General features: G+C 36.5%; 1 protein-coding gene across 1 annotated transcript; it reads left to right on the top strand.

Moving 5' to 3' along the window:
* Window positions 1-384: 384 nt before the first annotated feature.
* Window positions 385-13044, top strand: slc2a15a (solute carrier family 2 member 15a). The gene is made up of 12 exons (XM_060871403.1): window positions 385-429; window positions 1959-2057; window positions 3960-4120; window positions 4869-4993; window positions 5078-5223; window positions 5397-5529; window positions 5836-6023; window positions 8692-8802; window positions 9898-9999; window positions 10176-10251; window positions 11647-11774; window positions 12790-13044. The coding sequence occupies exons 1-12, from the start codon at window positions 385-387 to the stop codon at window positions 13042-13044; spliced, it is 1569 nt and encodes a 522-aa protein (XP_060727386.1).
* The last annotated feature ends 256 nt before the right edge of the window (window positions 13045-13300 follow it).

The raw sequence follows: 13300 nt of genomic DNA, 5'->3' as shown, positions 1-13300 counted from the left end.
TTTAGCTCAGCACTTGATAATACTGTCAGTGACTTTTCATTCCCTGCGCTGAGCTGAAACAGTTGACTCACTCACCAGCACCAGAGTTTCCATGATTCAGACCGCAGCCTTTACAAATTCACTTAGCTAATTGATTTCAGCAGTGTCACGTTGCTGTCCATCATGTGAGTGAACGGCTTGTCTGCTCTGAGTGTCCTAAACAGTCTGGACATCTTCATGACTGTACATGATCTAAGAGAATAAGCGACATGTTCAATCTTTACAGTCTGACCACGCCTGATCTTCATCAAAAGATGAAGTCTGTGATCCTACAACCAGCCCACTACAAAGCAAGCTAATCTCACTTATTGATACACATTGAAGAGGAACCTTTGAGACACATAAATGGCTGAACAACTTTTAAATACCTCACCAGGCAAAATCACATCGGTAAGTTTTTAAAAAATGGTGCTATTTGTTGATTTTATTGAAAGATTTATGTATTCTATATAAATGCCCTTAGTAGAACAACATGTGGTTTGAGAACTTTTTTATGGGTTGTGAAATCTTTTTACATCTTTTTCCAACAAAGTCACAATTTATATAATTCTACATAGAACATGTATGCAATAGTATGTGTATGAAGTATATAGAAAGTGCTCATGGAGCAATATACTATGTTATAATAGTAATATATTATATGTTATAATATGTTATAATATGTTATAATATACTATACAAACTTTCAAAATCCAAACCAGTTTATTCCTGAAGATATAAATGTAAATGAATTCACTTCAGTGCTTTGGTTATGTCATAATGGTATCACATGATTATGTCAAAATCATTTCTTTTTTAATCTGTGGAACATGACTTCAGCAGTCAGAATGAAACCGAGAAAATGCGAAGAAAATCATACAGAAAAACAGCTGCATTTTATTTGGGGTCAATCAAAAATAATTTTATTGATGTCAGCTGTGTGATAAATACTTGAACATGAAATAAAATGTGGTTGGTTCATATTGAACACAGATGCATCTCCAGTGATTAAAGGGTTATTTTTCCATTTTCCACCTAATGCTTTTCATATCCATTGTATATGTATTTGTATTTAATATTTATTTTTCTACTGTCTCATCCTCTATATTAAATTCCTGTCATTTATCCTAATACAGTATATCCGTCAATACCTTATAAAATATAATTGCTCTACACTGCTGTTTAGACCAGACTTATAACATGGTCAGCTGTTTGCTTTTGGGATAACATGTTTTAGTAGAAAGATGGTGTTCATTAAATATCACAAGTTTTTCCTCACGTGTGTACCTAAGTAGCTGCACCTGACTACTTCATGCTCTAAATTATGTTGTGCTTAGACTACTTCTACCAGGGTTACTCTGTAGTGATACACTCTCACCAATCTTCAGTCAATGATATAAGATAGAGATCACTATGACTAAGCAATCGGTCTAGTTACTAGGTTGAAGTCTTTGCACTTTAGCACACACTTGGAGCTGAAGTCATGATAAACTCTAATCTATGTAATTTTTACATTAGCACCATTAGCACTAATATGTTATGGTAAATATTAATGTTATCCTTTCCTTTTCCATCTAACCCAACTGTCTTTTATTAGTGAATATACATTGTTAGCATAAAATATATAGAGGGTAATTATTTTTGTTTTTATTCCAATACTTTGACAGGAATATGCATCATTACTGATGACTGTACTATAGGCCAGATTTGCATGTATTATTATTTAAGTCCAGATCAGTTGGTGATACTCCCATTTCACTTAGGATTATATCAGTCCCTAATGAGTCCTTTAAAGTCATAAAATGACATACACTGACATTTACCATACACTGGACTATATGTATTTGTGCTTTACGTGGCTTATATAATTCAATTACACTACACTTTTCTCACTGTGCTGTATCAAGAATTTATTTTGTTCTTCCTTTCTATGCTTACAGCACCTCACATTATCTCTGCTGGCTGTGGCTTTCCTCACCTCATTTGGTAGCTCTATGCTGTATGGCTATAATCTGGCTGTGGTGAACTCTCCTGCAGGGGTAAGAGCTCACTAAGTGAATTCTTCTATTGTATGGTTAGAATAACTAACATAATTTCATGCTCTGTATGTATCTGCTACAGGTAACAGTTATAGCTACTAAATTGACAAATCATTTACAAACATATGTTTAATTTTATTTAAAAAATAAAAGGTTTATAAAATACCTTATGAAACAGCATTCAGTTACCGACATCCAAACACATTTGACTGTGAAATAAATTAAGTACATTTTTAATGAGAATAATTCAACTATTTGAAAATTAAGTTCACTATTAAACTGGTACAACGATATTTGAGCTATTATTTGAAGCCAGAGGGCTTTTAAATTCTTATTTACTTATTATAAACCGCCTGCAATGCCACCATGAACCTCTAGACGTTCACAAATCCTGATGGTGAATACTAACAACAACAACAATAATAACAATAGCAATAATAATAATAATAATAATAATAATAATAATAATAATAATAATAATAATAATAATATAAATAAATATATATATATAGTTCTGCAGGTTAATGAAGAAATGTTGCCCTAGTATTTGCATGAACACTAACTCCACTGAGGCTCTGCTCTGAGTGGAAAATTTGTCTCTGGTTGAGGAACATGGATGGAATGAACAATGTGTGAAATTAGCCCTTACTGAAAGTTCTATATTATGTTTCTTTAATTTATGCTAAGAGCAGTTATTACTGTGTTGGGGAAGAGTAGTATATGAATATGATATCAATCTTCTAATTATAGAAAGGATTGTAGCATATTTTATTTGTCAAAATGTATGACTGCACTGATTCTCTGATATGTTGATAAAAATATGTTTTAAAGCTGCTTGTATAATTGTGATGTATAGCATTAGTCATCTGAGGGTTTTTTTTGCCATTTTGAGCTGTGATGGTTGCCTCTAGCAGGTCTCCATGTACAGTAAGTGGGGACCTATTTGCCTTGCACCATTAGTCTGTTAATGATGAAAAGATTCAAATTTTCTTGTTTTTTATTCTTTTTTGTTGTTGTTGGCTGTTATATTTCTCATGAAAGTGATTTAATTTTGATGTATAGACAGAATACAGAATTTATAGAAACAATATGTTAAAAATAATTTTTGCTATTGAACTTGAATTATTTGATTTGCTCAGAATAAAACACATTTCATTACAAGCTAACCGTTTACCTTAAAAATTATTCGTTAAAATCAGAAATTACTATCACACAGTTGTACTGTCGAGTCTGTTTAAAGGTAACTGAACATTGTAGCCCTGATACCGCTGTGACTCTGCTACAAATAATTAGGATAAAACAGATGGGGGAAAAGATAACTGCACAGGGATTCAATTAGTCTGTGACTCCAGAATACAGAGTGTTTAGGTGTGTAAGACAGAGAGGGAGAGAGAAAGAGTCTGACACATGAGAATGAATGACACATAAGACCGAGACTTGTGCTTCATCTAATCTATATTTGTCTACATTTCTATTAAATAGGCATTTGATTCTGAGTCTTCTGGCCTCTCGTGGCCTTTCAGGATGCAAATTCTTATGACTTTTTCTTTGAGAAGATTTCACTGTGTCAGACCTATGACCTGTTCCTTTACTTACTCAGAACAATATTTTATTTTTTATACCCTGTTAGAGTATTTGTGCTTCAAATATTGCAGGAAATTCTTTTTTTCGTCTCATTTTAATATTAAACTGTTAAAACACATTTTAATTCAAAATTTAGAGTATATTTTTAAAGGTTCTTACTATTGACCATTTTTATTATTTTTTTAAATCTGAATTCCTTTGACTTTGACTTCTGACTCAAAATGTGCGAGTGCCACATGTGAAAAAATATTTTTTTGTTAATCACTGTGTGCGTCATGATAATATTCTCTTCTTTTTCCCCTCTTTACACACACTTAGTACATTAAGAACTTTTATAACCGTACTGTTGTGAATCGAAATGGAACTGGGCTGAATGGAGAGCAGCTGACGCTTATGTACTCACTCACTGTGTCTGTCTTCGCCATTGGAGGCCTGATCGGCTCCTTGATGGTGGGCATGCTCGTCACCAGATTTGGAAGGTGAGTCAATAGGAGACCTCATAACATCTGGTGCTGTCTGGTCACTCTGCCAGGTGTGATACTGCTACTCCCCAGAGTGTGACGACCACCAAGGTACACACTACCTCATCTGTCACCTCACATGACCTCTGCAGATGACCTTGGTCACACTTTGAAGGAGGAACAGTGTTGTTTTGTGGCCCGTAGGCTAAAAACTTCTCTCACTAACTTCTCGGATTGCTGCTGTGACAATAAAATAAGCCAGCGTATTATGTTGACTTAAGAGTTTATATTAATAGTAATATGTTTTTTTATAATGGAATGCATATTCAGCTATGCTTTAATGTGAGAAGGAGACATAATCAGAATTCTTCAGCATGCCCACAGAGGCACTCGCAAACTCCTCTGCTTGTCTCGTCTGCTTCAAGCGTCTCACGGGAGCCATGAGATTAGACTGCAGACATTTAAATGCAAATGAAAGGTGATGATTCACAACTCCATTTAATGCTCTAATCAATTGTGGCCCAGCAAAGTGTTTTATAGGACTAAGGCCATCATAACGGAGAGCAGGGCACAGCTGGGTGTAAATCAGAGTTTGCCACCTGATAGAACTAATCAAGGAGGCCAGTTATTTCATTCAGCGCTGCAGTTGTGGAACATCAATTACCTGGTTTTGATAGTTAAACTCCCTGGTGGCGGCTGTTGAGCATTACAGCCCTGGTTAATGAGCGGTGTTAGGAACACTACACGTGTCTGTCTGTCCTTGCAGGAAAGGGACTGTGGTCAACTCTACTGTACTGGTCTTCGTAGCAGGCACCCTAATGGGCTTCAGTAGAATCTGTCATTCACCCGAAATGGTTATTTTTGGTCGCTTCATCACAGGAATACATTCAGGTAACATGCTGTGAGAAGTTACTAAACTAAGCTGGTATAAGATGGAAATGATCTAATCATGTTATTTTTTTTTTCTTGTCTCAGGGATCTCTCTGAGTGTGGTGCCCATGTATCTAGGGGAAATTGCTCCTAAAAACCTGAGAGGCTTTTTAGGCCTCATGCCCAGCATATTTATCTGCATTGGGGTTTTCTCTGCTCAGCTCCTGGGCCTGCATGAACTCCTTGGAAAAGTAGGTATATGTCCAAAAGGCCAAAAGGCACTGCTATACTCTTACAGAGTAGATTTTTACTTGTATGCTACAAATAACAAATAACACACGTAAACAGAGCTATGTATTTGTTTTTTGCGTCTAGGCTAAGCATTATAAATGATTTTTTTCTTGGCCATTGCTTTGATTGACAGGAGGAACACTGGCCACTATTTCTCTCCTTGGTGGTGGTCCCAACATTTGTCCAGCTGATGTTGTTGCCATGGTTTCCAGAAAGCCCTCGTTATTTGTTGATTGAAAAGCAGAACATCCATGCCACCATCACAGGTAAAACACCTGGCCTGAGTATTAGTAGTAGTCATGCCAGGCATATAGAATGTTTGTTTGATTTGCATTATATGGTTTTTGAACTTGATGTATATTTTAGCATCTCTTCTTTACAATTTCTTCAAATAGTTTTGTTATGATTTGACATGCTATTTAATGTAAAAAATATATGTATATCTGTGACTTGAATAGCAATAATGTTATATAAATCATATGGTAAACTAATAAGAAAAATTATTTCTGATTTGAATAGTTTGAATAGAACTATTTCTATTAAACTTTTCAATCACCTACTGTGTTCTGTAGCTCTGAAGTGGTACAGGGCCAGATGTAATATTCAGGCTGAGATTGAGGAAATGCAGGAGGAGCAGCGCTCCCTGTTCACCATCAAGACTGTGTCTGTCTGGCAGCTACTGCTGGACCCAACAGTCCGCTGGCAGGTCCTCTCGGTGATCGTCATTAACATCGGGATGCAGCTGTCTGGTATAGATGCAGTAAGGCTATGTTTATTTTTACATATGACTGCGTGATGTGTTATTATAATTAGCTACACCAGTTGAACCAACACTGCTTAGAAAGTTGAAACAAAATATTTAAGGTTAGTAATATGACATATGGGGGGGCACGGTGGCTTAGTGGTTAGAACATTTGCCTCACACCTCCAGGGTTGGGGGTTCGATTCCTGCCTCCGCCTTGTGTGTGTGGAGTTTGCATGTTCTCCCCGTGCCTCGGGGGTTTCCTCCGGGTACCCCGGTCCAAAGACATGCATGGTAGGTTGATTGGCATCTCTGGAAAATTGTCCGTAGTGTGTGATTGCGTGAGTGAATGAGATTGTGTGTGTGCCCTGTGATGGGTTGGCACTCCGTCCAGGGTGTATCCTGCCTTGATGCCCAATGACGCCTGAGATAGGCACAGGCTCCCCGTGACCCGAGGTAGTTCGGATAAGCGGTAGAAAATGAATGAATGAATGAATGAATATGACATATGTATGAATTAAAATGCCACCAAAATGCCATCTTATGGTCACCATGAGCCTTTCAAATGGTTGAGTTTGAATGGTTTGGGCTTGACTTTTCTAGGCTTGCAAAAATCTCACTCAGTTTTTATTTATACAACAAATAAATTCAGCAGCATTACCTTTGTGAATTATTTCTTTTAGCTGCAAATTAATTATTCAGATGATTAAGTGGACAGAGTTGGCAGAAAGCTCATACTTTACCCAACAGAGCTGAACAAATTAGAATCCTTATTTCAAGAGTCTGTTTATAGCATCTAATTTGTTCTGCCCTGCCAAGGCAATAAACATAGGCTATTATTACAGCAAATTACATAGAACAAAACCTGAATCTGAGGCTTAGTTTAGTTAAAGATAAAGTGGGTGAGATTTTGAAATCATAATATTTACATGGCAGTGGTGAGGCTGCTGAATGATGTCCACAGTGATCTTATAGTGATCTTAACACATGAATGAAAACATCACTGTTATCCAGAAAGAGCTCATGTGTCCAAATTAGACATCAATGGACTATAACACATTTATATTTTGGGAGGATTAGCAGGAGGATTGGCAATACACAAAGCTGGATTTTATATTTTGAAGTATAATCACACTGCCTCTTTAATAAAAGTGCTAGATGTTAAGAAAAGAAATAAACAGGCTTTTCTGACAACAGAATAAGATTTAAAAATATCATCAGCTAAAAGACAATGCTGACATTTGGGTGAATAATCTTGCATTCCATGTAGTAAATATGTATTAATAATTTAGCTGAAAATTTGGGACAGATTCACTACATTACATTCATCTCCCCTGCCATTTATAACAGCTGCCATGGTAACCAAGTATATTGGCTTCCTGAAAGTAGGAAAATAAATGTTGCTTATAAAATGTGTTGAGCTTGTAACACAGCTCACAAGTATTTATACATGTTAACAACCTAATGCATTTTTATGTATAAGACTTCAAACCACTTTTCTTCTCAATTTGTTTTGTTCTTCCGTACTCAAATTAGAGGTTTGATAGCTCCAGCGCTTCCAACCATAATCCTACTTAATCACTATAAGCAAGAATGCAAAACCGATCTCTGAGATCGGGTTCTAGAAAGTTTCAGCTGTATAACCCGACCATAAAAACACTGCCATATATACACTGAGTTTGACAATAGAAGATAGAATATGAGGTGATGGGGATTATTAATCGCAGTAAATTAGAGTATTCCATCCAGTCTGTATGTCTGTGTGTGTATGTGTGTGCGTGTTTGTGTGTGCGTATGTGTGTGTGCGTATGTGTGTGTGTGTTTGTGCATATGTGTGTGTGCGTATGTGTGTGTGTGCGTATGTGTGTATGTGCGTACAGTATGTGTGTGTGTGTGTGTGCGTATGTGTGTGTATGTGCGTATGTGTGTGTGTGTGTGTGTGTGCGTGTGTGTGTTTGTGCATATGTGTGTGTGCGTACAGTATGTGTGTGTGTGCGTATGTGTGTGTGTGCGTATGTGTGTGCATATGTGGGTGTGCGTATGTGTGTGTGTTTGTGTGTGTGTATGTGTGTTTGCGTATGTGTGTGCGTATGTGTATGTGCGTATGTGTGTGTGTGTGTGCGCGTATGTGTGTGTGTGTGTGTGTGTGCGCCCCCATAAGTATAGGAATGTTTGACAGTTTGACTTGTGGGAACATTTGTCTGATCCCTAGGATTAAAACTACAATTATTGGATGGAAAAAAACTAAAAGATCCAAAAAATGTTTCCTTCTGGTTAGGATTACATTAAAGCATGAATTAGCTGCATTAATAAATATGTCTTTGTAATGAAAGGTTCTCACAAGGATAGTAAGACAAATGTATGTATGTATGTGTGTGTGTGTAGGGTAAATGGGGTTGACAGGTGGTGTGTCTTGGCTGAGTTGAGCCAGAGCAGCAGGAGAGTGGCTGACCGTGTGTGTCCTCTGCACTCCCAGTAGCTCTAAAACCGTCTGTGTTTCCTCTGATTACCCCCCTGTCTAAAGTCGCATACATCCCTCCAGCGCCAAAATTGAATCTGAAGTGTTGTACACCATAACTGTGCAGCTATGATACACCACCTGTTCAAGCCAAAATCAGCATCTCTCTCGTTCTCGTCCTCTCTCACTATGTTTCACCGCCGCTCTTGATTTTCACTCTCACTATAGATCTGGTTCTACACCAATGACATTTTTGAGAATGCTGGGATACCAGCCCCTGAGATCCCATACACCACTGTAGGAACAGGAGCCATAGAGATCATCGCAGGTCTCCTAGGGGTGAGTATTTTTATATTAATATAGTCATATGACTACTGAAGATTGAAATAAACTGACTGAAGTGTGTGCTAAGGTTCTATATGATCGAACCTTGAGTCTATCTACTCACAAAGAGTCTTTTCAGTAAATGGTGTCATTTAGAGGGGAAAAAAAGAAAAATGAATGTGATTTATATGAAAGAATAACATAAGCAGATTATAACGAGGAAGATTTACTTTTGTGCACCATAATAAGCCACCACAGGTCATCCCAGCATCGACAGCTTGATTTTATCTTTGATAAATAAAATATATTAAATTTTCCTGATAGCATCATCAATCGACTCAAGCTTACACGAGAAGTACTGTGCTCAGGGTGTAAAGAATTCAGGCCCGTACATGTGAGCTCTCCCTCCGGAGCATCCCTGCCTTTCTGTCTTTTCCTTCTGCTTCACTTTGCTTTTCTGTCCATCTTCTGCCGCTCACTTTTCTTGTTTTTTTTTTGTTTTTTTTCTCCTGCATTTACACTCATAGAAGACACTGTATGAGATGAAAGGAAAACATTAGAGAGATGGATGAGTCTTGTTCCCACTAGCTCCTTCTCTGGGTCACATCTCAGAGCTGTAATGGAGGCTAGACGCAGTCTCCGTCTCCCAGGCGTATCGCTTAGCCAGGATTTAGTGATGCACCATCAGCGACTGGAGGAGGCGAGGCGCGCTGTTAGTCAGGAGAACTCATTGCTGTCAGTGTCAATTGGCCCTCACTTGGGAGGCCAATGGCACACAGGAGGAAGGCCAGAGATTGGTTATAAAATTACAACTATTCATTCTGCTGTCAGCTGCTTTCTGCACCCTCTTTTAAGTCAGTGCACTGCTTTAGCTCTCAGCTCTCATCTTTTCCTTATTGTCCTGCAGTCTCAGTTTCTCTAAATTACAGTCTTAATACACCAATCAGAAATTTCAAAACAGTGCCTCAGCCTTGAGCTTAGTAACACAGAGGAGAGTGAAAATAGGTCAGATGGTGGCAGCTTTACAGCATTGTTTTGAGTTCAAATCATTGCTTTTGCAATATTAATGAAATACTAATAGAGTATTGATTCATTCCTATGTTTTCCTAGTGTTTCACAATTGAGCGGCTCGGAAGAAGGCCACTGATAATTGGAGGTTTTGTAGTCATGGGCCTCTGTTGTGCTGGGATAACATTTTCTCTTGTACTGCAGGTAAGCATTATTAGGATTTAAAGAACAATTAAAATTATATTTCAGTGTGCACATTGGATTTATTATATTAGAAAATTTAACAAGTTTATTTGATAAGCACATCCGATTACTATTATCATACTATTACATACTATTAGTAGTATGTAGTCTGTGACATTCCAATCCTCCTCTCTTAGACACATGTGCATTTCATGAAGTACGTGAGTGTGGGCTGTGTGGTTGGCATCATTGCTGGATTTTGTATAGGACCAGGTGGGTTATATTACATTTATATTTTATTTTAAAAAGCTACCAGTAAAACCCATGCTTTTATCATGTGAAATTGTGCTGCTTCACTACATATGAAGAGATATGGTCTCCAGAGTGTGGTTCAGTCTGAATCAACAGATGGTCGATCTTTGACCCCTGGTTCCTGCGACACCACGAAATAGTGAAATAGCGACACCTAGAGGCAGAATAGCTAAATCAACTGTAAAAAAAAACAAAAAAAAAAACTTCCTCATTGCAAGGCAAGGTAAACATCTTTTAGAAGTATAGAAAAGTATTTATTTGCTTGTGTGTATTTTGTGTGTATTTTTTTAAATAGATTTAAATGATCCTTCATACATTATCCACTTTCTCGTTCATAATCACAAGTACTAACACACACACACATATCTATATATACATATAAAATGCATTTTATATTGCCACTATGTATTACGTTACATTTACATTTACATTTACAGCATTTGGCAGACGCCCTTATCCAGAGTGATGTACAGAAGTGCTTAAGTCTCTATCATTGGATACATTAACTTTGGGTCACCAGGTTACATACTTAAGATACCAACATAAGATACTACGTTTCTGCAATGTTTCACTAAATATCTGATAAATAAGCTTCATGACATTAAAATATGAATTGAAAAGAGTGAAAAGAGAGTTTTGTTATTAAGTTCATGCATTGCTTATTTTGTGGTGTCTCAGTATTATGCAAGGAGTTTATGCATGCCACTAGAGTAGAGTAGAGTAGAGGAGCATGGCTGAAATGATGAATGAGACTGCAAGTGCTTTACTCTGTTGATGTATGAGTCAACCCCACTCCAAAATCTATAATTCATTCTCAGGCCGCAGCCTCAATCGCTGTAATTACGTCTTTAATTAGGATTTTTTATGGCTCATTGTTCATAAACAATGATGAATATGGCTTTTTAAGCCAAAATCCTGCATGAACAATGAATTACAAGCAGAGTTCCATATCAATTTAACTGCAGCACGCTTTCTACTGCAATTATCATGCACAAATAATGAAGTCGCAGCTTGGCTTGTTCCTGAATTCATTAGACTTGAAATAACACCTTGCGCCTGTTTATTTTTCACTGGTAACCAAAAGGGATTAGAAGTTAAGCACTGGAACAATAATGAGCACCTCGTAAAGCTACTTTATTGTCTTCTTCCCTTCATGAACTGTTGCATTATGGAGAAGCACTGGACTTGTGCATTAATGGATGTAATATACATGCATATATCTGCAAATATACCTAAATCTATATGTGTGTCTCAAAAGCATCTGCAGTCTATAAGTCACTTCCCATATGCAATCTAAACCCTTCAGTCTATAGAAATAAAGGCTGCTTTGCATTTTATTTATTTATTTATTTTTAGCTGGTGTCCCGTTCCTGATCACAGCAGAACTGTTTAAACAGTCCCATCGTCCTGCTGCTTATACTGTGGGAGGCTCTTTAAACTGGATTTCCAATTTCACTATTGGTTTCATCTTCCCTTTCCTACAGGTGCTGTTACTACTTTCAAAAGAGTGTTACAATGCAATACTGTCACATAATATGTGGTTATTTGTAATGAATACAGTTTGGAAAAATGTACCCAATATTCACTGGAACAATAACACATTAAAATCCTATTATTTATCCTTATGTAATGTTTACATGTATAGATAATAACTTAGCAATAATCAAGTGTTAGCATAGTAAATCTTCAATAATAACAAATCACTATAAAAAAAATAATGATTTACCAACTAATTAAGTTACTTTGCGTTTTTTGAACACCAGTGTTATCTGCATGTTTCAGTGTTGTACACTGTCCTTACTCTGTATGTAATTACAAATTTATAACTCATTATAATTACTGTAAGTATAATTACTGATACATCAAATAACTCTGATAACGTAATTTCATGGATGCTTAAATAATTATTAAGCATTATTTCAGTAATAGGTCAGGTATATTTCATGATAGGTCATTTCCATATCAGTCTTCCATGAATTACTCCTGAATGTGATAAATAGATGTGCAAGTAAAATAAATTAACTAATAAACATTTGAGTAATATAACAAATTACTAAGTAGTTTAACTATTTATTTTTTATTTATCTATTACATTTGAGGTATTTGGGTAACTAGGCTACTATGGATACTAGTTAGTAGTGATGTAATAGTTAGTGTAAGTAGAATGATTTACTTATGGGGTAAATAATTCTTCTCTAATGACATTTTAGTATCATCAAAGTAGTTTATTATAATGATTAGTAATTAATGAACTACTATGGTGACATTTTATTACTTGGTAATGCTAAGCTAGTAAGCTTGTGGTGTGATCATTAAAACCTATGTAGCAGGAATTTATTATGAAGGACAATTTATTAGCAGGAAAAGTTCAGTGTAAATGTAAAGGCTAAAAGCATAATAGGTTTTTATAGTTCACCCATACTTTTCCATACATATTCCAGAAAACGGGTTATATTTGTGAGCTGAAATAACTCTTTAAACCTTTTGTCCATGTCACAGATGTTGGCAGGGTCCTACTGCTACCTGGTGTTCAGTGGTGTGTGCTTGGTAGTAGCTGTTTATGTGTTCTTCGTCATTCCTGAGACGAAGAACAAGACGTTTATGGAGATCAGTCAGATGTTTGCCACTAAAGAGGCGGTGGTAGAGAGCCAGGCCCTCAGTCAGCCAGATCAGCTTAAACTGAAGAAGATGAATGGATATGGAACGCTAGAAAATGGCTCACTTGAATTCGACAGCTCCTCCTCTGGTCCCTGAGAACAGAGAGAAGCATGCACTTAATCAAGCAGTATTTCAACATGGTCTCACACATCCAAATTTGTAATGATTAAGAACTGAGATGACATGAAGTTTAATATTATGGTTAATATTATGGGTCATGTTTAGTGTTAAAAATACAATGTACATTGTAGGCATATGAACAGTATGATTGACAAAAATATATTGACTTGCTGTTGTCACAATTGGTGTAAATTCATATTCAGTATTCAAATATAATATCTGCAAAACATTT

This window comes from Tachysurus vachellii, chromosome 6 (genome assembly GCF_030014155.1).
Source record: "Tachysurus vachellii isolate PV-2020 chromosome 6, HZAU_Pvac_v1, whole genome shotgun sequence".
In the NCBI taxonomy this organism is placed as follows: Eukaryota; Metazoa; Chordata; class Actinopteri; order Siluriformes; family Bagridae; genus Tachysurus; species Tachysurus vachellii.
The sequence above is the reverse complement of the archived record's forward strand: the minus strand, read 5'-3'. Positions and strand labels throughout refer to the sequence as shown.

Coding starts and splice junctions, on each gene's coding strand:
- slc2a15a (XM_060871403.1), top strand. CDS start 385: ATGGCTGAACAACTTTTAAATACCTCACCAGGCAAAATCACATCG. Junction 430..1,958: donor CACCAGGCAAAATCACATCG/GTAAGTTTTTAA, acceptor CTATGCTTACAG/CACCTCACATTATCTCTGCT. Junction 4,121..4,868: donor CTCGTCACCAGATTTGGAAG/GTGAGTCAATAG, acceptor CTGTCCTTGCAG/GAAAGGGACTGTGGTCAACT.